General features: G+C 43.0%; 1 protein-coding gene across 1 annotated transcript in view; it reads left to right on the top strand.

The window, feature by feature from the left end:
* Window positions 1-26044, top strand: part of si:dkey-82f1.1 (DENN domain-containing protein 2A) — a 34147-nt gene continuing 8103 nt past the window's right edge. The window contains exons 1-11 of the mRNA XM_061076362.1: window positions 1-158; window positions 16028-16114; window positions 18432-18503; window positions 18573-19472; window positions 21290-21417; window positions 23290-23402; window positions 23489-23686; window positions 23962-24055; window positions 24901-24951; window positions 25181-25368; window positions 25729-25838. Coding sequence (XP_060932345.1) covers window positions 16029-16114; window positions 18432-18503; window positions 18573-19472; window positions 21290-21417; window positions 23290-23402; window positions 23489-23686; window positions 23962-24055; window positions 24901-24951; window positions 25181-25368; window positions 25729-25838 — 1940 coding nt within the window. The 5' untranslated portion in view covers window positions 1-158; window position 16028. The remainder of the gene's footprint in view (window positions 159-16027; window positions 16115-18431; window positions 18504-18572; window positions 19473-21289; window positions 21418-23289; window positions 23403-23488; window positions 23687-23961; window positions 24056-24900; window positions 24952-25180; window positions 25369-25728; window positions 25839-26044) is intronic.

Here is a 26044-nt window from a genome sequence, read left to right as displayed (position 1 = left end):
AAGGAGGAGGAGATAGGTAAAAGGAGAGAGGGTGGAATGCCAAACTTCTCTCAAGGAAAGGAACCATGCAAGTGGATGCTGTTTTCTGTGGGGTCAGGTTACGCAAAATGAGAGACCACTCCAAGAGCACTTCATCAGGGCTCAGCCAGCTCAGAAAGGTAATGTGAAGAGTTGAAGAGTGAACATGCATGTGTGTGTGACAGTGGTTGTTTGTCTGCTTATTTTCTCAAAACCAATGTGCAGTTGTTAAAAAGTGAGATTCCTTTGTGGTATGCTGGACACATGGAGGTTGAGTTCAAAATCATTCACGCTGCTTCAGGATCCATCTTTATGTCTGTGCCTCTACCTCACTCATATTCTTTGCAGTCTATTCCTATGCTTGTGTGTGACCTTGAATGTGTCAGCCTGTATTTGTGTGTCAGTGTACAGAGTATATAGATAATTATGTGGGTGGTAAATGCATATGTTTATTGGAGCAGTATTTCATTCTGAATTTGTTGGTGTGGCTCCAGGTAGAGTGTCCCTCCAGTAGGCAGTCTCAGTCTGTCTGCACTCTGTCCATTACTGCTGGCCACAAGAGACTCATGTGCACCTCACTGAAGTATCTGAGCACACATGAGCACATGCACACTCAGTGGTTTTCTGTTATCATCTGCTTATTAAAGGGAAACAGTTCAGATGGATGGTTTGGTTGCCATTTGGATAAGATTGCGAGTGCACACTGAAACCATCATGATCTAAACCCGCTTGTCGAGGGCTAGAGAGCGACAGTGGAGAAAGAGAGGAGAGGATAAGTGAGATGAGCTTTCTTCACTGTGAACAAAGGCACCTCTTCATGTGTGAGTCCCAGCGTCTGTACTGTTGAAGAGGAGGTAGGCCAGGCTGGACATCTCCCCAGGGAGGACAGATTAGTTCAGCCTCAGGTGGCTCCAACAAGTCAAGCTTATCAGTGATAAGGAAATTCTTTTTGTTTGCATACACATGACTTGGCATTATTAGAAAATGGGCAGTTGACGTGGAATTGTATTAGAGATCTTTCAAACTCATACAGGTCTCAGAGTAACAGAACTGATTCAGCTTATGGCCGCTATATTCAAGTTTTCTCATTCAACCAGCGACTGTTTTTAGATGTTGGACGTACTCTGATGCACAGGAAGTGATCCATTCCAAATGTCTAGCTGCAGCAAAAGCATTGTGTTTGGAATTTACAGCAATTAGCACAAGCTTTGACAGCCAAAGTGACCCCAACTGTTTCAGTGCCAAGTGATCAGATGCACAATGACCACAGCAAAGACACCACCAAGCTATAAGAAGGTGAATCTGTTTAGTTGTAGCTTCCTGTAAGAAGTTGTTAGTTCTAGTAGAAATTAATGGGGTTTTCAAATCCTTTACTCAAGCAATAGTCTGTTATATTACCCATGTGGACTATAATTTTTCATAAAAAATATTTTAATGTCTGGACAGATTGCAAGCTTAAGGCCTAAGACACAATTTGAAAGCATTCTCTACCTCATAAACCTTTTGTAAGTGGTATTTTAATGATCAGGAATATAGTAAAACTCGTCAGACCAACTTTATCTTCTTTGAATTGCTGCATTGTTCTCATACTGCCACCAACTCACAACATGTGGACTTGCAGTCAACAGGGATTGCTTTTATGGTACTTTGAGAAGTCAAGTCTGGTTTTTAGGTAAAAGTCATTACAGTGCCACTAGTGATCCTTTAAAGTTGATAGATACTAATGTTAACGCTTATACTTCTATGATGAGCTGACATCGTCTCATAATGGATTTATTTATATAATCGTCACTATTATACGGGCATTTAAAATATTACACCATATCCAGTTGCTTTGTGACAGCAGAATAACATTTTAATCACAAAGTTATCTTTTGTATTTCCTGACAGCAGACACCTTCTACTCTACTTAGCATTTTAGCAAGTTTCTTTTTTCATTCAAAGACTTAATCCACCATTGACACATGAAGCAGGTAGTGGCATTCTATTCAAAGAAAGGGCGTCTCATATTCCACTTCAGATTTGGAATGAAGATTTTACTTTCACATTGTTCTCAAAGAAGAGCTTCGGCCGGTCGATAGAAGTTTTACTAAACACCAATCAACATTCTTCCTCTCTGGCTCCTGTTTCTGTCCGACCTGACGTTGTATTTACTTAACTCAGTAAGTTGGAGAGTAAATTGAATTGAGACTGGCTGACTCTCTGTGGTTTTCATAGGGTTGGAGATAAAGAGACAGGGACTGACTGTCTGCTAGTCAGCAAGGTTGTAATAAGTGGACTGCAATCTTTGTGTGTGCGTGTGTGTGTGAGGTCGGCCAGATTGGGTCAGTTGTTTACATTCTGACTAAGGGGCAGAGGCTAACTGTCTGCATGACTGCTGCTCAAGACTGTTGTGCACTGTGGTGGAAAACTGGGTATTTGTGACCTTATGTCCATCATTCTTCCGCTCTCAGTGATTCATTTTACGCACACACGCACACTCATTCATTCTCTGGGTATTTTTCTCTAATTGCACATCTCTCTCTGTTTCATTTATTCATTTTCATTTTTCTGTCTTTCACGCCAAAACATCAACACACTCACAGTCATGGTAATCTCACTCTTTTTCTTATTGTCAGTGCAAATCCATCTTCTCATTCCCATGGCCCATGATGTTACGATACACACACTACACTCAAAAGTCATCAGTATGAATCAACTTGCTTTTCAAGGGGAAAAAATCCCTGAAAACCTAAACCCCAGATGTTTTGTATCGTGACAAGTCTTTCATCTCTCACAACTGAATCCAATTGTTGTTTTGTTTTCTTGGAAGCACTCTGAAGCAGAGAAATCAGTTTGGATAGTTGATATGAGTCGCTTGAGAGCAAATACCGTGCGTCCAGGAAAACAGTTTTTCACTTCACGTTGACACTATTGGCTGAATTTACTAGAAAGTTAACTATTTGATGACCATTTCACATGTGGCCACATTTTACATAGACCTATTTACAAACCTTTTACAATAGACGTATGTTTGTATATGTGTTTATGTGCACAATCAGTGCAGTGCATATGTAACTTGTGAATGTATAAGTACATTAGCCTATGTTATTGTTATCATGTAAAATGATGATGGCGTGGAGATTTTTCCTGGTTTCACTTCAGTAGGTTGATGACAAACCATCGGTGCAGTCTTGCATGGTCTGTTTTTGAATGCGCGTCTGTGAGTGTATTCGCAGATGCAACCTGGACATCTGTCTCCTCCATTCTTCTCCTCTCAGAGAAGTGACAGCAGGGCTTTAGGGGGCTACACACTGTCCTCCCCTCCTCTTACAGGAACTGGCTTTTGACAGGCACTCTGCAGGGTGGCCAGCAACTTTAAGACCCCATTGAGCCAATCTCCTGCCGTCACTGAGCTGCTGTTGTTGCCACGGTGACACACTCAGACAAAAATGTGTCCTGTGGTGACGGTGAAAGAATTCCTCTTGTTTCAGAGATATGGTGGGGAGTATTGTCTGTGATGTTGGTGGATGGCCATGGGTTATGCTCAAAAACACCCCCAACCCACTCCACATGCATGCATGGATAATGCATACCATCTTAGACGCCCATAACCCTGTCCTTGTAAGAGCTAAACCATCACACATACATACATGCATGCATAGATAATGCATACCACCACACTGGATACTGGAGGCATTCATCCAGTTGGCAGCTGGCCATGTTTTTTTTAATTTGGTGCACCTTTAACCCTTACATGCTCACACACACATACACTTTCTCAAACTGCATGTCGCTTTCAAGCTGTTGCTCTGTCTGGCAGTTTCACTCTGTTCAGTGTCTGAGTTGTATTAGGAAGAAGTCGGATCATTGATCAGGGGGAAGTGGTTGCTGTGACTCTAATTAGGACATTTAACAGGACAAGCTGAATCCCTGTGTTACTGCGTGGTTTACACAGTCTGAAATACAGAATGTGAATCTCTTGCTTTGGAGCGGGACAATAAACAAAATCAGCAACAGTTTGATGGTATGGTGTTTAAATGTTGGCAAGATCTTCCGGCTGAGTGAGGACCATCCAATACCTCAGTGTTGGTTGCTCAATGTGGCTTTGCAGCTTGTGCCCACAGTGTGTGGCGGTCACATTCCATCCTCACACACACACACACACACACACACACACACTGAATACAAACACAGACCCACACATACTTGAACACCTACCGACATATTATACATGTGAACATGCATTTATCTTTTCCTGACCATTGACAATTTGGCAAAAAGAACTTAGGCACGGGTTGCCATGTTATGATGCACATTCCAAGCAAATTGGGAAAAGTAACCGCACGCTTTGTTAGTTGGTTTATGTGCAGCTCGTCAGTGGACATGGCAAAACTGTAAGATGAGAGATATCCCTCTTTTCTCTTCTCTTCTCTTCTCTTCTCTGAGAATGAGAAGAATGTTGTTTACCTTTCATTTTGGGGATCCACTCCATAAAACAGTGTCCGGAGTTTCATCCAAGTGTAACATCTTAATGAGTAGATACTCCAGACTCACTGCAGACACAGAGGAACTTTGATCACACCAAATCATATCTAAACACTGTCTTGTTTAGGGCGAGAGCTTGGCAAATGGTAGTTTTCTCCACTGTAATGATGGATACAATCTTATCTTTTATTTTAATGATATGTAGTTATATCGTTGTATTTGTGGCGTTTCCTGAACCTGGTTTAAATTCTAGTCTTTTTAGCTCTGTATGAATAAGATCTGACCGACTATCTTTTGTTTCATGTCAAGACTAGAAGAATACAGGTAAAATGTTCATTCTCTGGTGTAGTTGGAAGGGATATTTGTTACCGTACAGACAAGATTTCCCCCCTTAAAAAGATTAATTTTGATTACCAAAATCCAGGTCATTATCCAAATCCACACAAAATGATACCGGCTCAAAGATATTATAGCTCTACAGATGTATGGTATTTTCAATTCTTGAGAAATTCACAAAACCCTATTCTGTAATGTTAAAAAAAGTGGAAAAAAGGAACCTGGACCAGTATCAACATTCATTGAGTTCTTCCCTGACCCAGACCACATCCCTCCAAGTTTTGTGAAAATTCATCAAGTAGGTTTTTTGAATAATCCTGCTAACAAACAAACACATGCAGTGGAAACCAAAACCGCCTCACCGACAACATTAATAAAGGCCACTGACAGGTTATATGTATTGGTTTTTGGCTGTTCATACAAAGTAAGGTCAACTAACATAAACAGACTTAATGAAAAAATACAATTAGGGTTAGTTGTTGGTGAAGAAATATATTGTAACGAAGTGAGTTAAAGCATTTTCTGAGGATTATGAGGAGATGATCTTCAGATCAGCGTATATTGGCTTGCTTTAGCCCTCTGCATTTCACTTTCATTTATCACCCACTGGCGGTCTTGGCCCAGGTTCCCAGTTGTCGGTCATAGGGTGTGTGGAGGTCACAAAAGTGAGCTCTGACCTAAACTGTGGAGTTTATCCTGCGGAAGAGAACTTTCCCAAGCTTTCGCCTTGAGAAATCTGTTCCTATGCAGGCATGCAGAGGAGTAGAGGAGCAGGGGAGCAGGGATTGGATGGGGGGGGGGCGCTGGTGGGAATTATCAAGTAGAACCGTTAAATTGTGAAGAGGGGAAGGAAACAGGAAGACGAAGGAGAGGAGAGGGTTTTAGCAGTGGAGAGACTGCGGCTTGGAGGAGAAATTTGATCCGGGGCCCAGAGAATAATGTTAGTGTGCTAGGAAAGCCTTGTTATTGTTGAAAGATCTGTTGGTCCACTCACTGCTGTGCATTCACTGTGGCTGATGCTGTTTTTAAGAGAAGAGGTTTTGCCATTATGCTCAGAAATCCCACATTGTGTGTCAGCACAATGTAATATCAGATAGCTGTAAATACTGCCCACTGCAGGGAGCAGTATTATCCCGGAGAATAATGGTGTATTCAATGACACTTCCTCACTCGTCTGTAAGATCCAGGCTCTATGGGTGTTGTTAACAGCATAGACAGTTAATGCTGAAGTGTTAGACATGCCTTGTCAGTGTGTCAGGATGTGGTGAAACAGAATTCAGCTGTGGTTGCAGATATCAGACGGCAAGTGTGTCCGTCACTTGAAGTATCACCTTTAGATTTTTATAAATTGCTTCATCCATTGATATCCATCACTGACGGCCAAAGGCTTATTGCCAGGAAGAACTCCGTGGCCCCCTTTGTTTTGGCAAACCCTCCTGTCAGTGGCCTTTATTTACTTTGTCGGTGATGATTTATACTTTGTCCTGCGACAACACTGCTCCAACCACAGGTGCATCTACACAAAGGTCTTGTTTCTTAGACAGGATGAGCGCTCAGGGTTCTCTAATTTGTTTTCGGAAGTAATAGAGATATTTTTAAAGGGTTGTTGTCCAACATGAGTAGATGAAAATGTGTCTTTCACGCTTCTCAGTAATAAGTGAATAGCTCAGGATACAGAAACAGGAAAACAGAAGGGATCAACGAGGTCATTTAGATGCGTCAACTGGGAAAAATTAATGTCTGCAAAAGATTTGTGGCAAACCATCGACATAAGTCGAAAGTTTCACCGGCTGCTGGTGCAGGAGGAAAAGTCGAGGGATCAGCAGAGTCATTAGAATAAATCCTTGTGTAACTCAGACATGTCTAAAGGCATTAAGGCTCTTTTATGCTCCTACGTTTTTTCGGATACGGACAGATAAGACATCCCTATCCGCCGTGGAACGCCCTCTCCGAGCGCCTCGGAGAGCTTTTCGTGCACCTCTGATTTTTCTAACTGTCCGTGTTTATTTCGGATAGCCTACAGACAGCCCTTGGCTGTGATTGGTCCGCTAACGACATCATTTCTTTACGACATAATTTCCATGCGACATCATTTCCGGACCTCAAACTTCCTGCTTCTTTCCCTGTGTCACAACAAACCAAAACACAACTATGATTCTACGATTAATGTGACGTGTGTGTTAAGCCAGCTGTGTTGTCCGGCTGACGGTGGCTGGTGAGAGCACTGACAGCATGTGTGCACAGTCACATACGGTTATAACGAGCTTTCATAACGGCGCTAGCGGGCTAGCCACCATGCTAACTGTGGTGGTAACAGTGCAAAAACCCGCTGTCACGACTTTAATTCCATTTCTATCATGACACTGTTTCTACAATACCGTCAGAAGCAAACACTGGGTAGAAGTTAGTGTCGGGAGTCCCTGCTGACTGTGTGTGGAAGCTGGGGGGGAAGCTAGCTGGGATGGGATCTAGCTAGCTCCGTGTAGCTTCAAGCTACATGTAGCCTCAAGCAGCTTCAAGCTGTGGGATTAGCAACACAGTTCGGAAACAAGACCAGGGAACCGCTGCGCTAAGAAACGATTACATCAGCATTTTGACCTGCTGGGTGTCACTTTATTTTATTTAGTTGCCATCGTAGCCTACACTGTGTGTGAGGAAATTGGCGAGTAAGTAAATAAACAGCGTGGACTTCTTCTGATAACTCGTGAGGTAGGCTTCTGCAAGCTTGTCTTCCCTTGCGCCACCTACTGTTCTGGGGGTGTATTGTTCTCACGGACAACTATAAATGAAAAAGTGTCTGTCCGATCCGTCCGTAACGGATTCGGAGTAGCATAATGGAGCCTTTAGTGTTGATACTTGTTGTAAACAGCCACACTCAAATGAGGGGTGAGAAACCTGAAGTCATACAGATGTAAAAAGTCTGTCTTTGAGAAGCCGTTTCCAGACAGGAACTCCAGAAAATGTTAAGATCCTCTACTACGTATATGTTAGGTCTTTGCATCTTCTCTTTCCATCTTGAAATATTTGCATTCTTTTTGTTTTTTTCAGTGGCAAATGGAAAAAGAGTTTGTAAGAACTAAGCTCATATCTCACAACCACGTACACCTGCAGCAAACCGCTGGGTGTCCTATTTTCGTTCAGTGACAGAATTGAGGAATTCTCCATTGAAAATGTGTCTTCAGAAACTGTTAGACGACCCGACAAGCACTTGTGTTTGAAGCACATCGAGGCCTTCAGTTACACCAAGTCCTTGGATGCTGTCGTAAGATAGAGCTGTGTTTTCAGCTGCAAATGCACCCAATGTGGACTTGGAAGCAGCAGAGTAGGGTTATGTAGGCCAAAGTGAGAGCTGTTTAAACGCAGGTTGGTGGGACAAGTTGGCATGGACCCCTGACTCGTTGAGCCAGCGGGGTAATTGGGAGCAGACTGAGGATGAGTCAGGAACTCTGCTGACGGGAGCTGGCTGTCGGTGGGTAGGAGGAGGGGCTGACATGTCTTTGTGAGGGGATGGACTGACAGATGCTCCACCTCTGCAAGCAGACGAAACATGACACCCTTTCCCAGATGGGGGGATATAGAGAGAATTGTTTGCTCTTCCTCCGATCCACAGATCCACGCCCCTCCTCCTCCACTTCTTTTTTCCCCTCTTATTAGGATGATCTTGTCTCTTTCTCTAGCAGAAAGGATTCTCTTCTCCTCACTTAGCTGCTTAAGTCCTTTTTTCTATTTGTTGGAGGAAGGTACAATCAATTGTTTTCATTTATAATCCAATTTTCCCCAAGGTCACTGGGCTGAAAATTGTTTTACATTATCCGCTTTATTTTTCACCTTTTATCAGGCCAACATGTTTAAAGGCTCCACATTTCTATATCTAGAAGTGCTTATCACTCTGAAGACTTTAGTGCATCATTAGCCAGGAAGCGGCACCATTTGCAGTCAGTGGAACGTGGAATGGAAGCCACAAACTCCAAAGGGAAAAGGAGACCTTCCCCCCTTTAAAAGCCTGTGGTTAAACTGTTACAGGGCGGTCATTTGTTAACTCTGACAGGTGGAGTGGGTAAGAAGGACTTTAAGGGAGGATTTTGCTGAGTTTGTCTGTAGTTTCCCTTCCTTTTCCTGCCTTTTTTTGACCTTGTGGTTGTCAGAGCTGTCACATACATCTAAAATTCAAGAACTCAACATCTTATTCAATCCGTAGGGAAAACTGATTACTTCATTTTAGAAGCTGGAGGTCGTCGTCCACACTTCCTGCCAGTCATATCACACTTCCTTTCTGTTTGTGTGCACAGACACAAGAAAATAACTACTCTTTACATGCATAATAAGCCTCCTAAATTGAACACCCCTTGGTCGTGCTGTGCACCATAATTACATCCACAGTGGCGCTCTCAGTGGCTCTAATTATAATTAAGGTTTGTTTATACATTCACTGAGGTAATATTTTGGCCTATTCTTCCAGCTCCCAGTGGGATTGTCTGTAGACACCCTGGCAGTCAGGAGTTTCAGTTATAAACAACAACCATAATAACAAGAAGATCGGCACGTGTGGCGTTAAAAATACAACAAGGAATACATGCAATATATTTAGAGTGAATTGCTAACTCAAAATGAATTGTTTGTGGTATCCCCCTTCCTGTATTCCTGTCTGGTTCTGGCTATCCCAGTTTCAATGCTGTCTCATGTCCGTCCTCTCCTAACAATAGACGGAGCAGGGGGAGAGGTGGAGGGGCAAGAGGACACAGCACAGCAGGACAAGAGCACTGTCAATGGGATTGGACAGGACACTTCGCAGCAGGGTGGCTTGTGCAGGCACTGTGTGTCTGTGTGTGTGTGTAAATTGATTATATTTATATAACAATTTTCTAGTGATATCCACCACTCAAAGAGCTTGGCACTACAAGCCACATTGAACCATTTACAAACAATTAAATACAGCGCTACAATATGCTGCACCTTTTCTATCACACATCATTCACACACGGTCGGCAGAACTGGGGCAATTTGTATGACGGAGTTCATACAAATTGAAAGTGGTCAGTGCTAAGTTCAGGTCTGAAAGCAGCCAAATTAATCCTCAACGCGTCCTGAGAAGTCGAGCCACATTCGCATGTGGCCACATTTTCTCTGTGTGAGCATCTTCATTAAGCAGTTTACTTTAATACTTAATAGCTGACGTCTCTGAACGTATTTTTACACTTCTCAGTTACTACACATTGCTTTCTTTGTAGCTTACGGCTCATAATCAACGCTGACCACCACGTAATGAGAAATATTTTTTTCTTAAATTGGTCAAATCATTTTTCTTCATTCATGGAATCCCTCCTGACTCCACTCGCTATCTTTCTCACTTTATCTCAACAGTAAACAGACACACAGACACACAGACACACACACACACACACACACACACACACACACACACACACACACACACACACACACACACACACACACACACACACACACACACACACCCACAGACACACCCAATCATTGTCGTCGGATACATCTGTTAAGTCAGACTGGATAAAAACAACATCATTTGGTCTTCATGAACACAAATAGGATGATTATCTGCATAGCGAGTGAGAAGTGAGAAGAGTCAGGAGGAATGTTAATGTCAGGTATGAACACATGAACTTAACTATGTCCAATTGTGAACTGATCTCTTAGGACCTGTTAATACCAGGTCCAAACAGGGCGTGTGTGTGTGTGTGTGTGTGTGTGTGTGTGTGTGTGTGTGTGTGTGTGTGTGTGTGTGTGTGTGTGTGTGTGTGTGTGTGTGTGTGTGTGTGTGTGTGTGTGTGTGTGTGTGTGTGTGTGTGTGTGTGTGTGTGTGTGTGTGTGTGTGTGTGTGTGTGTGTGTGTGTGTGTCTCTAAGGGACAGCTGTAATAGGCATCTTTACCTCTGAAGATCATACAAAAGGTAATTGCAGGCCTGTTGCTTGTTTCGGATACAAAACAGGCACATAGGGGCAGCCAGCTGATGGTAATGTGTGCGGTAGGTTGAGAAAAGAGAAAGATTAAGAGATGAAGATGAGAAAGAGGTAACCATGGCATGCAGGAAAAGTGGATACTTTAAATGAGAGTGTGGGTTCCTGGCTTGTACGCCCGATCCCTGGCTGTCAGTCACACTTTCTGGCAGATACACGCACTGATACAGGCACACACAGTTGCAGAGCTGGCCTGTTTGGCTCGAGTCCAAGACCTTGCTATGAAATCAGCTTGGGAAAGCAGCGGGGGACCTGAACAGGACACAGAGAGAGAGAGAGAGAGAAAAAGAGAGAAGGAGACTGCTGAGCCCAGATAAAATTCCATTGTTTATTTGCCCAACCCTCTCCTTCCCTCCTCCTCTCCATACATCCCTTCCTTTACCATCAACTTTCCTCTATACTTCATCGGGACTCAAGCAAAACCTTCCCAAAGTCTGCCAGGTCAAGGCAACATGTCAGTCATTGTGAAATCCTCCCATATTGCTCCAACTCTTTATGTCTTATTCTGTCAGCCCTGCACTGTTGTACATGAATGAACTCTGCTTCACATCTGCACAGCATAAGACATGGTACAGTTCGAGTATGAAAGAGAGCGATGAGTTTAGTGTAACAGCAGTGTAACTCCATCGTCTATCCTTCGCTCCCTCCTCCATCATACTTTTCTCCCCACAACTCAATGACTGAATGAGAATGCAAGAGAGAGTGAAAAGGAGAAATAAAAGAGTGGAGGAAAAAAGCAGCCAAGTTTGCTATTCCAGAAGGAGCTGGCTTAATGTGCAGTCTTGCGTTAAATTGATTACAGGCGAAGCTTTGGCAAATTCTATAGGGAGCCACAACATGAAGGGCATAGGGTCTTCAACTCAGCTGGGGTGTAGAAAGAAAAAGAAGAAAATGAATAATCTATAATATATAATGATCATTTTGGGCTATCATATTCTCTTTCCTTGACCTAGTTTGACGTAAAACCTCACTCAAAATGTTGACAAGTGGTTTTAGGGGGCTGCCACTTTTGGTTGCTCGCTGTATTTGACTCAATGTCCTGATAACTGTGAAACGCAGCGTGGGCCGGCAGCGACTTTGCCCTTTTTAGGTATTTTGAAATGACAGAGAGTAAAAGAGAGCAGTCCTAGGAAGAACAAGCACGGAGCGGTGATGTCATGATGTTAGCTGTTTCTGCCGAGCTGGACCGAGAGATGGAGGGACAGAGGGATGGAGGGGAGGATGAAATCTTTATGAGAAGCAGCTGTTGGGGAGAGGCAGGCCTCCAGAGCTCTGCAGCAGCAGCAGCAGCCAGTCAACAGCTCACTGACAACAAGCCAGAGGCCTGATAGAGCTCGCTATGAAACTCTGACAGCAACACCTACCCACACTGTGATAAAGCTAATCAACTCATTCAACTGCAACAGCACCTATCACCAAACTTTTACACTTGGAAATGATAGTACATAGAGCTCAACAACATAGATACAAACCGAAAACGGCTCACTGATAGTTGATATTGTCTACTACATTACATTGCACTGTGAAGAGTATTAAAGAGAGAAATAAAAAAAATTTCACACCATGCTTTTATGTACTTATACCAAAAACTGACACTGAAGAAATGAGTAGTCTGCTCAAGTGTGTGTCCAGTACCTTCATCAATCAAATATTGTATGCATTCAGTAGAAGAAAACAGTTAGGCCAAGAGTCATCTATAGTCATGTGTCCTCTTGAACAGCTATCTTTGTGAGGACCAGTGTGAGTCTACAACCTACGGAGTGAGGACATTGTGGGAAAGAGAGAACCTTTTGGTCGGTCCTGCTTTAATGGACTCTTTTGGGGTTAAGACTTGTTTTTACCGTTAGGAATAGAATCAGGTTTAGGTTAGGTTAAGGGTTAGGGTTAGGCATTTAGTTTAGATGGTAGGGTCAGGTTAGGGGGCTAGGAAATGCAATATGCCAATGAGTTTCCTCACTAAGGACACTTGTTTATAAACCAGTAGGTGACGTAATGTTGGGTTGCAGCTTAGTATAGTAAGTTGTGGTAAAAATAGCATGTTGTAGCAATGATAGTTTTTATCCATTTGATGTGGGTTGTGAGCTGCTCACATGAACTCAGTGCTCTTATGATACGACACCCCCCTCTCAGTGGTACATGTGAGTGCATGTTTACAAGAATCTGTCCACCGCCAGATACTTGGTGTCCATCCACTGATAGAAATCTTCTGCAGGGTTTGTTATGCAACTGATGGTTAACTCTGATGCCCTGCCTCTGACCCAGACTGCTGCTTTTTCTATCTAGTAAAAGGCTTTAAGGCGTTAAGGCAAGGGTCTTGTGCTGTTCACTGAGCACCAATCCTTTTTCCTCTGAGGCCAAGACTGGAGCTTATCTTCTACGAAATATATTTCCAAAGCGTTTTTTATCAGAGGGTCATTAGATAAATGAGCTAAAACTGACAAAAGAAGGATTCTAGGAATAGAAGGTGAAAAATTAAAAGGCAATAATCTCTTTTCACACTACTTGCTGCCATCTTCTTCACCCGGCACTCCGCCACACTGCTGGTGAACAATATCACTTCCTCGGCCGCAGCTCGCTCGTCACACGGCTGAGGCTGAAAAGGGGGCGGGGCAGTCAGAGGTCTTTCGGGTTGCCGTTTCCCGTGATGTTTTTATTGGCCTCAGCAGATGGCTTCCCTCAGCCTCTGTATTATTATGGTGGTCATCCTGCACTGGGGGTTCGGGTTAACAATAGTTGCCAATCGCGGCAGGAGACAAAAGTCTTTGCTGCCACTAGAAAAGGGGTTTCTCTAGTTTCCTAAATAAACATAACTCTGGCACTGCTGTCAGATAAACTGCTTCTTGGAGATGTGAAGACACTGCTGCTGTTCAGGTTCAGGCAAGTGTTTGGAAACACTGTCTTGAATGCATGAGTCAAGTTTTGGATTTGTTCAAACCCTTTATAAATCAGAATTACGTAAAAATACAAAATTACCTTTTAAGGTATTACTAGAATCTTCACTAAGCAGATCTTTCAGTTTTGGCCTCGGGGCTCTACACAATGATGTAGAACAGCCTAAAAGCCTGCACTGTTTTCACTGTGCAACAGTATACTTATATTATTCTTTGCAATATCCACTTTCCTCTCTAGTTTTGACAACCCCTGTCTCCCCCAGCCCCCCCACTTTCCTCTTCCCTTTGCTCCCTCTGTTCATATCTCCCATCTTTCCTCTCCCCCTGTGATATGTAACACCCTCCCCAGTCCGAGAAAAAAATGTAACTGTAAAACTAGAAGGCTCTATACATTCTTTACAGTCCCCCTTGCCCAACCCCCAACCCCCCACTTTTTATTGCAGGATTTCTGTTCCTCATTTGTGTTTTGGTTTTTAGTAAGGAGAAAAGAATCAAGAGGGAGAGGAAGGGGGGAAAAATTGGTTGATGTTTCCCCTCAAACACCGTGACCTCTGCTTGGCTCACAGCTGAAAATAATTTGAGCCTACAAGCGAGTGGATGGCTGACGCAAAACTTCATCCTCCTCCTTTTTCCTCCCTCTGGGGGGGGGGGGGGGGGGGGGGTTGGCCTTGGACTGATTGTGGAGGGATGGGGGGGGCTAAAGGCAAAGAAATTAAGTTCTGTTAGCTAAACTATGATCAAAACTGGAAGGTAAAAGATGACACGTTGTGCTTTCAGATGAGGCTGGAACTGAACCGTAGTGTTTTGTGTGCTTTTATTCTGGAAGAAAAAAACATACTAGCCTTTTGGCTCAGTCTGAAACACTGAACCCAGAGGGACAATTATGTTGTTGGCTCAGGAAGAGTTCAAATTTTTTACATAATCTAACTAAAATGTGGCTTTTTCTATGACTTGCCTCTCTGCCACTCGGGACAACAATTTGTGGAATTCGGCTGAAGTGGGCTCTCATTCTCCGCATAGTCCAGGGGCAAGGGAGAAAAGTGTGTAAGCATTAGCTAATGCTGGTTTAAAGGCAGAGGAATAAAGGGGGGGCGGGGGGGTTGGGCCATGCAGTACTCAGGGAATGTTTAACAGCCTACGAATACTCTAAAGTATCCCAGCACATCTGTAGAAGTCACTCAAACACACAATCCATATGCTGGACTGGAGTGTAGACTGGTTGGATGGATGTGCACGTCTATGTTGGTGTGTTTTCATATGAGGTTTTGCATCTGAGAATACAGCCGGGTGGCAAAGCATGAAAGTCTCAGTGTATTTACTCAGGAGCAAATGTGTGAATAAATGCCAACAGGAGAAAAGTGTGACCAATATCCTCCTCCATCATGTTAACCACATCTGTGCCGAGTGTGAGGCCCTTCTACTCCATGCCAAGCCTCCACGAGTCACAAGCTGTAATTTAATGTTACATATGGATGGTCTTGCTTACGCTTCAAGTGGATCTGGTTTTATTGTACTCTGACAAATAGACCAAGGAATAATTACAAACTGGCCCGGCATGTCCCCTCACACTCGCTTTGGCACCGCTCGTCTGTAAGAACAGAGGGAAATGTGCAGTGCTGGTTAACACTTAACACATTTAGAAAGATGGTTTCTGGATGGAAGGAGTTTGAAAAGAGGATCTAATGTGTGTTCAACACTTGCCTCGAAATTACTCCAGAAATGTGTCCTGGCAGGGTGCAAAAAGACGAGACACTGAGTGATAACCTAAAGACGTTAAACTGATGGCTCTTATCTGGCCTCCAGTTGTCATCAATGCTTTAACAGAGCTTAATGCCATTAGAAATTGACGTTTTTAGGGTTCTCAATAAGTTTTCCATAATGCCACAGGCATGCTGTAACCTAAGTTGTGTGCCGGCTTAAAGTGGTGGTGTTAAAGCTTCGATTTCAGTTGTTTCCTCCAGCTACTAATAAAGTCGAGATTGACATTTTTGGGGGATGCTAATGCAGCTTGTGAAGTCTGCCTCTTTGCTGCTTGGTTTGAAACTGCAAACCACAATTTTTTTTTAGTTTAGCTGTTTGGTTTTTCACATTTACACACTTGAGTTTAAAGTTTTCTCGGGAAGCAGCTCTTCTTTTGAACCATCCCTGATTTGTCCGACTACTGGAAGTCAGCCTATTTTTTTTAAATCGTCTCCATATATTTCGTAAGAAGCTGTGCAATTGTCAATTTTCATTTTCTTTAACACTTAATATGCACTCACCACCAGTCGATACAAATATATATCTCCAACTGATTGTCTGTTTCTTTGTGTGACTGTGCAGGATGCCAGCTGCTAGCACCATGACCGGTGGGAGGGCCCTGCTGCTCTGTACAAACACTGACAACTGTATCTACCAATCAGTCAACGGGTAGGTGCCTCATAAGCCTATTTATTCATTAAATGTTTTTCTTATGCCATGTCTTCATCCTCCTGTATCAGAGATTATTTAATTCCACACATCACAAAGGAAGTGTTGTTTCTTTTGTTGAGACGTAAGCTCTGCCTGTGCTGGTGGAAGAGCAGCATCAGCTCCTCCTTGTTTGTTCTTTTAACAACCTGCCTTTGTGCCAGAAAGCAAGTCAGCAATTTCCTATCAAATTAGATTTGCTACGTAACGGCACAATATAAAATAAAGTCACAGAGGCCAGCAGTTCCTATAGCCTGATATTCTACCCACTATTTAAAAGTTTGCAACACTTGGAAGAAAATGATCATTGCACATAACCAACAATGTTAAGAATCTCAAATTCTAGTCTGTTGCTTTAAAGAAAAGTACAAATCCAAAACAGCATTGCAGCAATTAAATAGTTAAACACTGTTCCACAAACTTGTCAAGTTAAAGATGGAACTTTGTAGAATATTTCTGCATTCTTAATGAAGAGTCTCACTTTCAAAGATGTAGTGGTCAAAGAGACTCACAAAAACTGCCGTATAGAGTAAATTGAGTGCATTTACATTACTCATCAGCATTCAGCCTAAACTTTGAGTATTATGTAATTGATTATTCTTTAACTTTTAGTTTAGCAGTAAGGAAAGACCTTTAACACAAGTAGATACAAGATTGTATGTAATTAAGATAATATAAGATAGCCTCCACATGTTATATTAACATGTTGCTTGGGTCTGATCTGAGTTGTATTTCCCCCATATTTATTGAAAATTTCTATTCTTTTCTTAAACAAGTTCAAGACGCCTCCTTCTATTCAGGTCAGTAATGTAACAAAAGCAGGGCAGGAGAGCAAAGCAGGGCAGAGTCGGCCATCTGGCATCTGGATGCTGTTACTTCCCCCCTGCTGCCACCATCTAATGCTTCTCTGTGGTCCCTTCTGCCATCCTTTTAATATTCATTAATGCTATTTAGATTAAAATAAAGGGATTTTAATTCATGCCAATGTGGGATTTGACAGTCTGTTGTTTTTACTGTTTAGCATGTAGCTCTTCAGTAGCCTCAAAAGAAAATCAATACATACGGTAATTGTCAAAAGTTTGAATAAAATGAAAGAAGTAGATTTCAAAAGCTTCCTCTTATCCGCTGGTCCATTCCATAGTGTCTAGTTTTGAAATGACTGCTTCTGAATCACACTGTGTCTCACTTCATCACAATCTCGGGGGTGGGGGGGGGGGTGGGGGGGTGGGGGGGCAGGGAGTATTGATTTCCTCTTCTATCTGCTCCACTTTTTCTCTGACTCTTTCACTTGACCCACTCCTGCCTACTCCTGTTCTCTTCTTTATGGCTTTTCTGTTTGACCTACTTTTTCCCCTCTGTTGCTTCATGATTAATAGAAAATGCTGTTTTCACTGGGGGACACGGCAGAAGAATGACGTTTGGGAGGAAGGAAAAGGGAGAGAGAGGGGCCCAACTAATAAAAGTCCGAGCAATGTGGAAGAGAATTATACAGTTTGTTCATAGGTCATAGTTACAACAGCCCTTTTTTTTTCTTAAACAGTCTCAGAGGAAATTTGAATCTGTGATTTCCTCTGAGATTTCCTCAAGATTGCATGACTGTTGGTTTTCATATCCAGCGATGTCATCAGAAGTCACCCAGCGAGGCAGCATTTCCTCTGTTTGTCTGAAATACAATCTTATGATGAATGGGGCTCTGGTTAAAACAGAGTTTGTGGGTCAGGAATAGAAAAGAAAAGATCCACGCCTTTGTGTCCTCTCCTGAAATAGCTGCGCGTTAGTAGCTTGTAAACTTTGACCTCCAAACCCAGAGTTCAAACAGTCTTGACCCAGTTATCTTCCAGGAGTGAGTCACAGCTAAGACAGAGGCACCAACCAGACGTCTGAGCTCTTTTAACAAGATTTTTTTGTTTAACCCATAAACAAAGGTCTGTTTGGATGTAATGCTCACATTGTGAAGGGCCAGTTAAATTTCCATAAAAGTTATTGCATTACAAATTGTGAAAGTTGGCCACAGTGTAATGTACTTCCTCCCCCTGTTTATCTTGAAAGTCATTATTGGTAGCAGTGGCTCAGTGGTTAGCACTGTTCTCTTAACCAAGACAAGAGTCGTTGCGTATTTGGGTTTGTTTTTTTTTGCTTAATGTTTTTTGGATCCCAGGGTGATTTACTTGTTTATTTGGATTTTTTGCAACATTTGAAGTGTTAAACAAGTAGAGTATAAAAATATAAAATATAATAGTTAAGTATGTTAATTGCTCTGTGAATGTTTCTTTTCCAGGCTCCAGTGCTGTGGCTTGAAGGTTGGAGGCGCTCCATCATCTGTGGTTCCCCAGCCACAAGAGGTGTGTGGGTCACCAGGGGACAGAAACAGGAGAGACACCACTGTGTCTTCCAAGTGTCCCCTCTCACCCCTACTCAGCCTGAGCGACAGCCCTGGTCCTCCTGATACCATGCTGGCTCACAGGAGAGCCACCACCACCACCACCACCACTGACCCACGGACTCCCAACGTGGAGAACGGACTGAACCACAGCAAAACCCCAGCAGGGGTCAAGACAGCCAGCATCCGTGATAAGATCTCACAATGGGAGGGCAAAAAGGAGCCTGCCCAGTTAACCTCAACGGGGACGGTGCCACTGGGCATGACGCAGAAGGAAGTTGAGACAGTGAGGAAAAAGGAATCTAAAGTTTCAGAGGTCCAAAGGACAGAGAGCAAGCGGTTTGTCTGCTGGGACAGACAAGACTCAGGGAAGGAGAACGTTGGAAAGTTGGTGGATTCAAGACCTAAATCGCCAGAGGGTCAAACAAACAAAGACAGAGAAGTGATACTAGAGAGAGGGCTTCGCACCTCTAAGCCAACAGAGCAACCCTCTGACAAGAAAACTGTTTTAACTCATGTTAAGAAACTGGAAAAGGCAACAAAGGACGTACCTGACAGACCCTCGCTGGCATTCCCAGGGAATTACTTCTGCCCTCCTTCAAAGGAGGAGCTGGAGGAGACGGAGAAGAAGGCCAACGAGCCCATTTTTGGGACATTTGATGTTGCTCGGCCTGGTGGGTCGAGGAGGAGGAAAGAGGGGGATCCAGAGAATGTATACAGCGAGCCAGGTGTTCCGTCTATAAACCCTCTACCTAAACCTCAGAGAACCTTCCAGCACCACACACCCCCCACTAGCCCAGCTTCAGGGGCCGGCTCGGGGAAGGGAAAGAGGAACTTGCCCCCTTTGCCCTCTATACCTCCTCCACCTTTACCAACATGCCCACCCCCTGGAGTTTGCAGGAGACCCTGGGCTGACAGACCCCGGGATAGCAGCAACAGGTAAGTGATTGAGAAGTAAGGATGGGTGTAGTGTCGACAACCATGATTGGTATTGACCAGAGAAATACATTTGGTTTAGAATCTTGTCCTTAAGTTCCAATTAAGTAACCCTCCGTATTCTGTAACCCTTTCCCCTTTTACCACCAACCAAACACTGATGTGAACAACGTTTCCCACATCTGCTGTACATCAAAACCGCAGATGACATCATCCTGAGTGTCTCACAGAATGACCTCATTGGTTGGATTTGAAGAATGCAACTCGTTCCTCCTTATAAAACTCTCCTGGATGGGTAGAGCAACATGCAGAATGCCCACAGTCATTTTGCAGAGTTTGAATTTATAAATGTGAGAATACTTGATCCATCTGAGTTTTCAAGACTTCTCCGTTAAGTAGTACTGGAATTCAGATGGTTACAATCAAACGCACTGGGCTCTGTAGGGAAACCCAAAAATGTGAACTCTGCAGTATTGGACTACATCTATTGTTCACTTTTTCCAGTGGTCTGAATTCTTATTTGAAGCTTGGCTTGGATCTGTTACATTCCATACCATATGTCGAGGCCTCACTCTGCTCAAGTGTCAAAGCCCTTTGTTTGGTCTAAGTGTCTGTCCGTCCATTGGTCTGTCAATCTGTCTGTTGGTCCATCCGCTCTCTGTCCTCTCTGTCTGTCCGTCTCTCCATCTTTCTGTCTGTGTCATTGAGAGCACTGGGCATTTTTGTGCATGAAGCTGTGTGTGAGCAAAAAGGTACCCTGTTCAAATCCAGGTTTTTATTTGTGGAGTTTGCAAGTTCTGCCTGTGTTTGCGCGAGTTTTCTCCGTGCACTCTCACTTTCTAAAGACATGCAGTGCGTGTGTGCGTATATCTCCGTATGTCGCCCAATCGTAGTGAGGGGCAAAAGCTGTTTGTGAGCAAATACACAGTTATCAATATATTAGGTACACTGTGCATCATTAAAATGCCATGCAACCTCAGGGACAAGTGTTGATTTGCTTTGTTTGACTTTACCTAACCTTACATTATATATACATATTACCTCTTCCGACTATACCTTGAATACAAAATTAAAAAAAATACTAACAATTTTTGAAACTACCAATTTAGTAGCACTTAAATGGCACATACTTATAGCATTTTGTAGTTTAGCTTTATTTTTGAAGAAATTGTACTTTCTTGACTTGTTGATCTTGGTTTGTACCCTCAGGGTTGAATGCACTTATTGTAAGTCGCTTTGGATAAAAGCGTCAGCTAAATGAAATGAAATGTAATGTAATGTAATGCCATATTAAGAGAAACGTCAAATGTCTGCTTGAAGTTCATAAAAAACTTCAAGGTAAAGTTAAAAAAGAAACTGACAAAATAAGGCAAAAGGCAGATCTAAATAAAATCATGTATGAAGAACGAGCATCAACAAAGTCAATGTGTCAAATCTAGGGGGAGAAACATTTTTCTCGATAGTTCAATCCAATACAGCGACGCCACAGTGAAGACAGCTGAGGATAATCAGCTCCATAAGTATAGGATTTAGTGCAACTTGGTTTAATTTCATGTGTGTGCATGCACGTGGGGCTTTATGTAACCACGGATTCCCATGTGAGCTTCACTCCAATGGGTCTTCATCAGTGACGAAACAGATGTACTCAATCAGATGTGGCAACTAGCAAACGGCAACATCAATTTCCCTGCTTGGCGCACGGTATCAGACATTTTTCAAAGCATCAACATGGACTCTCTCTGGGATATCAGTCAAAAATCTCTCCTCTTTTGTGTTTGGCATGCAACTCCCCTAAATCTCTTTGCTACTCTTTCCGACAGGAAGTCCTACGAGTTTGAGGATCTGCTCCAGTCGTCTGCAGAGAGCTGCAGAGTTGACTGGTATGCTCAGTCCAGATTGGGCCTCACACGCACTTTATCAGAAGAGAATGTCTATGAGGACATAATAGGTAAATATACATATATCACCTTTGTTTTCTTTAAAGATGTGGAATATTTCACAGTGCGTCTGCCGTGTGGTGTTGCTATCATGCTGTAAATTGATTTGTATTTGCCAGATCGGAAAAACAATGGACTTTACTGTATTGTAACCCACCGTGTTGTCCTATTTCTGATGTTCTTCATACACTGCGTGACCCCTCCAGCTTCATTTCTCATATCAGTGTGTGTGTCATAGGGTTCAGGAACAGAGGTGATGAGGAGGCCAAGCTGTCTTTACTCAGCTGTTTTTTCTGCTCCACTTTTAATTTAGAGCCACGCTGCTTCACTGTTATTGAAAATTATACGTAGAGACCTGACCTAACGTTCATACCTTATTGTCTGCCGTGTTGTGCCAACCCCACCTAGAGCCTGTTTAATTTCATAACGTACAATAGAGGCATTGTGTGGCTTTGCAGCGTAGCCAAAGTTGGCTGCTGTGTCAGTGCAGCAGGGGGCAGGTGAATGGCTCAGAGCTGCCGTGTATTACTGGCAATGTCTTCAATGTGTCTTTGGCTTTCATCACTGATCAGTAACAGGGCTGGCCTGTATGACACAGTGGCCGTCTGAGTGTCACAGTGTCTGTGAAACTACAAATTCATGGTATTATCAATGAATTGTGGTGTACTTTGTAGCATTTGGTAGATTTTGCTTCTTGCAACATAATGCTGCTATTCAAATGTATCTGCGCTATCCCTACCTGGAGATTTCAGTGGAGAGACCTGAGATCAACCTGCACCTGCACCCTCCCCATCTCCCCTAGCTCTCAAACTAGACTTTAGGCCCACTCTAACAAGGTTAATTGACCCACATGGTGAAATGATATCATTGATGGATGTGACCTGCCAAACAGTGATCAACAACCAATCGCGAGAGTGTAATTATTGGCCTCTTACCTCCGCAGGTGTTAACTTTTACTTTCCCTCGCAAGATGCTGCCCTGGGCGGTTGCCCGTGTCGACCATATCTAAATTTGCCACTTGATAATGGTGTATGAATGCTGCTGCTTGTAGGAAACAATCAGACCAACTTGAATTATGTTTGAGAGATGCCACAATTTATTTCGGATGCTTTTACAGCTTCCTCTTCTCATACAGTAGTATTGTTCTTTAAAAACACTCACACACAGTTCACCAGACACTCAGGGGTGTCCCGCGGGTAAAGTAATTCACTTATACTGCAGCTGTCTTCTCAAAAAGCAGCTCAGGCCAGCAGAGATATAGATAGTGCAGGCAGTAATTAATGGGTGTGATGTCCTGGTCTTGTCATCAGCAACCCCATGCAAAATGAGTTTCATCAACACACTTTAAACATGTATCCAGACACATATTCTGATGACTGACGCAGACTCATATGTGCTCAGCTGACAGCACTCACACAAAGAGGTTCTCATCAGCCGGCGATGTGAAAAACAGAGAACTGATCCCTTGTTTTTCCTCAGAGGGAGAAGGAGCCGGGAACTGAACGTCCCTTTTTTGTTAATCTACGTACTCCTTCAGGTCACATCTGGCGGAGGGATTGACAGAGTAGAGGAGAGATACGGGCAGAGAGAAAGAGAAGAAGAAGCAAAGAGGTTTTTGGAAAATGAAAGTACCTCACTCCATATCTGCAGGGGAGGGCTAGTGGCTAGAGTTACGTTTTATTTAGCTGCGCAAGCATCTTATCACAGTAAAATATGAGCCGGGGAGGCAGACTGCCGCTTCTAGTAGCTCGCCGCACATCTGGAGCGGGAATCGTCTGGCAGAGCACACACGACTGATATGGAAAGAATAGCTGCTCTTTCGTAAGTCTGCGTGAGAGTGATTTCTAAGTTTTTAACTGAGAATTTATTTTTTCTTTTTGAAGATCCCCCGACCAAGGAGAATCCCTATGAAGACATAGAGCTGGAGAGAAGTTGTTTGGGAAGCAAATGTGTTTCACCCGCCTCCTCGTCTCCTGTTCCTGACACGCCAACCAAGGTACCTGATCACCAATAAAGCCCTTTAATAAAAAAGAATAGATTTTCTGGAGCAAGTTCTTCACTCTGTGTCTGCACCCCCACCAGCTCTCCTCCAAGCCCGGTTTCTTTAGACAAACTTCAGAACGGCGAAGTTTTAAGCTCCTGGAACTCCGCAAGACCGGCAGGGACACTGGCGTCACCTCACCCTCTCGTATCAGCCCCCCCTCCACGCCCAGCAGCCCTGATGACACCCCCTGCCTGTCAGGAGACCCATACAATCGCAGAAGGAGGAAAATTCCTAAGGTACTGGAATCTAAGGAGGCCTCTCACAAAGAAGCCCCCTTCTGCTCTGTCTGTTGTTTATGGTGCTGCCTATTACTAAGAGAGGTTAAGAGCTGGTTCACTCATGGGCAGGGAACTATTTTTTTGATGGATATTTCCTGTGTGAAGTGTGCGTATAGAGGGAGGCCTTCCAGAAACCGTTTTGATCTGTGCTGATCTTGGTAGGAGCCTGGCAGATTTTGATTATTGGTTTAAGGAGTTAATGTTGAACCTTTCTTTACCTTTACCTCCTCCAGATGGTGCTGAAAATCAATGGCATCTTTGAGGCACGAAGAGGGAAGAAACGCATGAAGAAGGTGTCTCAGTCTACAGAGTCCAACTCAGGGAGAGGTGAGGCCAAGGAAAATAACAATATTTACACTTCCTACTCTTCCCATCAACTCTGAGTATCCATGGTTGTCTGTCTCTGTGCATGTTTCAAGTCTAAATTGATAACTTTGTTAATCCACAAGGGGAATTAGCCTGATCACCTTTTAAAGTCAAAAGAGACGCAAATCAGGAAGATCACAACACACAACATTTGAACAACACTATCACTCCAATACTATCACACACAGAGTATAACTGCTTTTTCTTGTTGTTTCTATCTGTGTGTATCCCCCTCATGTCTATCTTCTATGTCATTTTCTGTTGGTTTATTTTTTGTATGTGTTTGTAATCACACTATTTCACTTATAGAAGAAAAAAGTATAGAGCCCTTTGTCCCAAAAAACTAAAACAATATAATAAAAGTAGGCTGCATACATTTTTTGCACAAAAGAACAAGTTGCGTTATATATAGTCAAATAGAACAATAGATACATCTCTAGTCTGTTCATCTGGTCCTCATCTTTTTGTGATATTATATCATAGTATGTCATCAATGTATTTGAATACTCTCACCACTGCACACGGGCTGCATTATGCTGCATTAAGTTTGGTAGGGCAGAAAGACTTTAGGGGTATGTCTCCATTAAAACTGTGATACCTCACCATATGTATTCACTTAGTTTTATGGGCAAGGTTACATTTCTGGGTAAGTTGATATGGACCTGTGTGTCAGAGGAGTGGGTGGTGTTGTGTGGCAGTGGAGAGAATGAAAAGCATTGAGAGCAAGTTCCATGTGTTCTGCGGCTCCTGTGATTGGTATTTACAGTCTCCTCACGCTGATTTCTTCTCCTCTCTCTTTGATGTAGTGACAGATGAGAACAGTGAGTCGGAAAGTGACACGGAGGAGAAACTAAAAGGTGAGTTTTTTTTAAAAGGTAAAAAGAGGAATGTGTACTGATTCTATTTTTTTCCCTTTGCATTGTTCCACTGTATATTTACTAGCTAACATCATAATTTACACGGATTACAGATTGCCTCACATTCTGTCTACTTGGTGACCCTCTTTCCATGCGTGTGTGCACCCTTGTCATGTATGTATTTTTTTGTATATTTACATCACATGAATCGTGTTTCTCCCTCATTCAGCACACAGTCAGCGGCTGTCATCAGTTCAGTCCATGCTGCGGCAGACGGGGCGGTACCGAACTTTGGAGAGGGATCTGATGGATCTGCAGGAGAGAAAACTCTTTGAGTATTTCATAGTTGTTGCACTTCACAAGACGAAGGCCGGAGTTCCATACCTGCCAGAAGTCACACAGCAGTTTCCTCTCAAGGTAACAGACGAGAGAAATGGGACAGAATTCAAATAAGATGCTGGAGATAAGATGAGATGAGATAATTCTCTTTTAGTGCAAGTTTGGTGGGTCACAGTAGCAAAGGGGGATAAAACAAATCTACACTCTGAAAAAGTAATAAATAAGTAAAGATACTTATACACACAAGAAAATGTAAATAAATAGAAAATGTTTTATATATTATGTAAACTATAATATAGGAATGCTGTGGGAAAGGAGCATATATCCTCAAGGTGGTTCATTATTAGTATTATTAGTATTTTGTATTTTCTCTGTTTAAGTTAGTTCCATATAAGATTCAAATGTTAAATCTATATATATTCACTTGTTCTTATCCAGCTTGAGAGGAGCTTTAAGTTCATGCGGGAGACTGAGGACCAGCTGAAGGTCATCCCACAGTTCTGTTTCCCTGATGCCAAAGACTGGGCGCCTGTCGACAACTTCCCCAGGTCAGTTCTAAAGTCTGACGGCTGCCGCAGCACATAACAACAGGGATTCAGGCATTTCTCGTCAGAGCGGTAATAGCTCAGCTAATAACCACTTATTAGTGAAGAGGCCCAGTATGGAGATGACCTTGCTCCTCATAAGGACGACTCTTCTGTGTTTCATCATAAGGCACTGACCATGACAAATGATGACAGGGAGCTTGTGTGGA

This window comes from Limanda limanda, chromosome 8 (assembly GCF_963576545.1).
Source record: "Limanda limanda chromosome 8, fLimLim1.1, whole genome shotgun sequence".
Taxonomy (NCBI): domain Eukaryota; kingdom Metazoa; phylum Chordata; class Actinopteri; order Pleuronectiformes; family Pleuronectidae; genus Limanda; species Limanda limanda.
The sequence above is the reverse complement of the archived record's forward strand: the minus strand, read 5'-3'. Positions and strand labels throughout refer to the sequence as shown.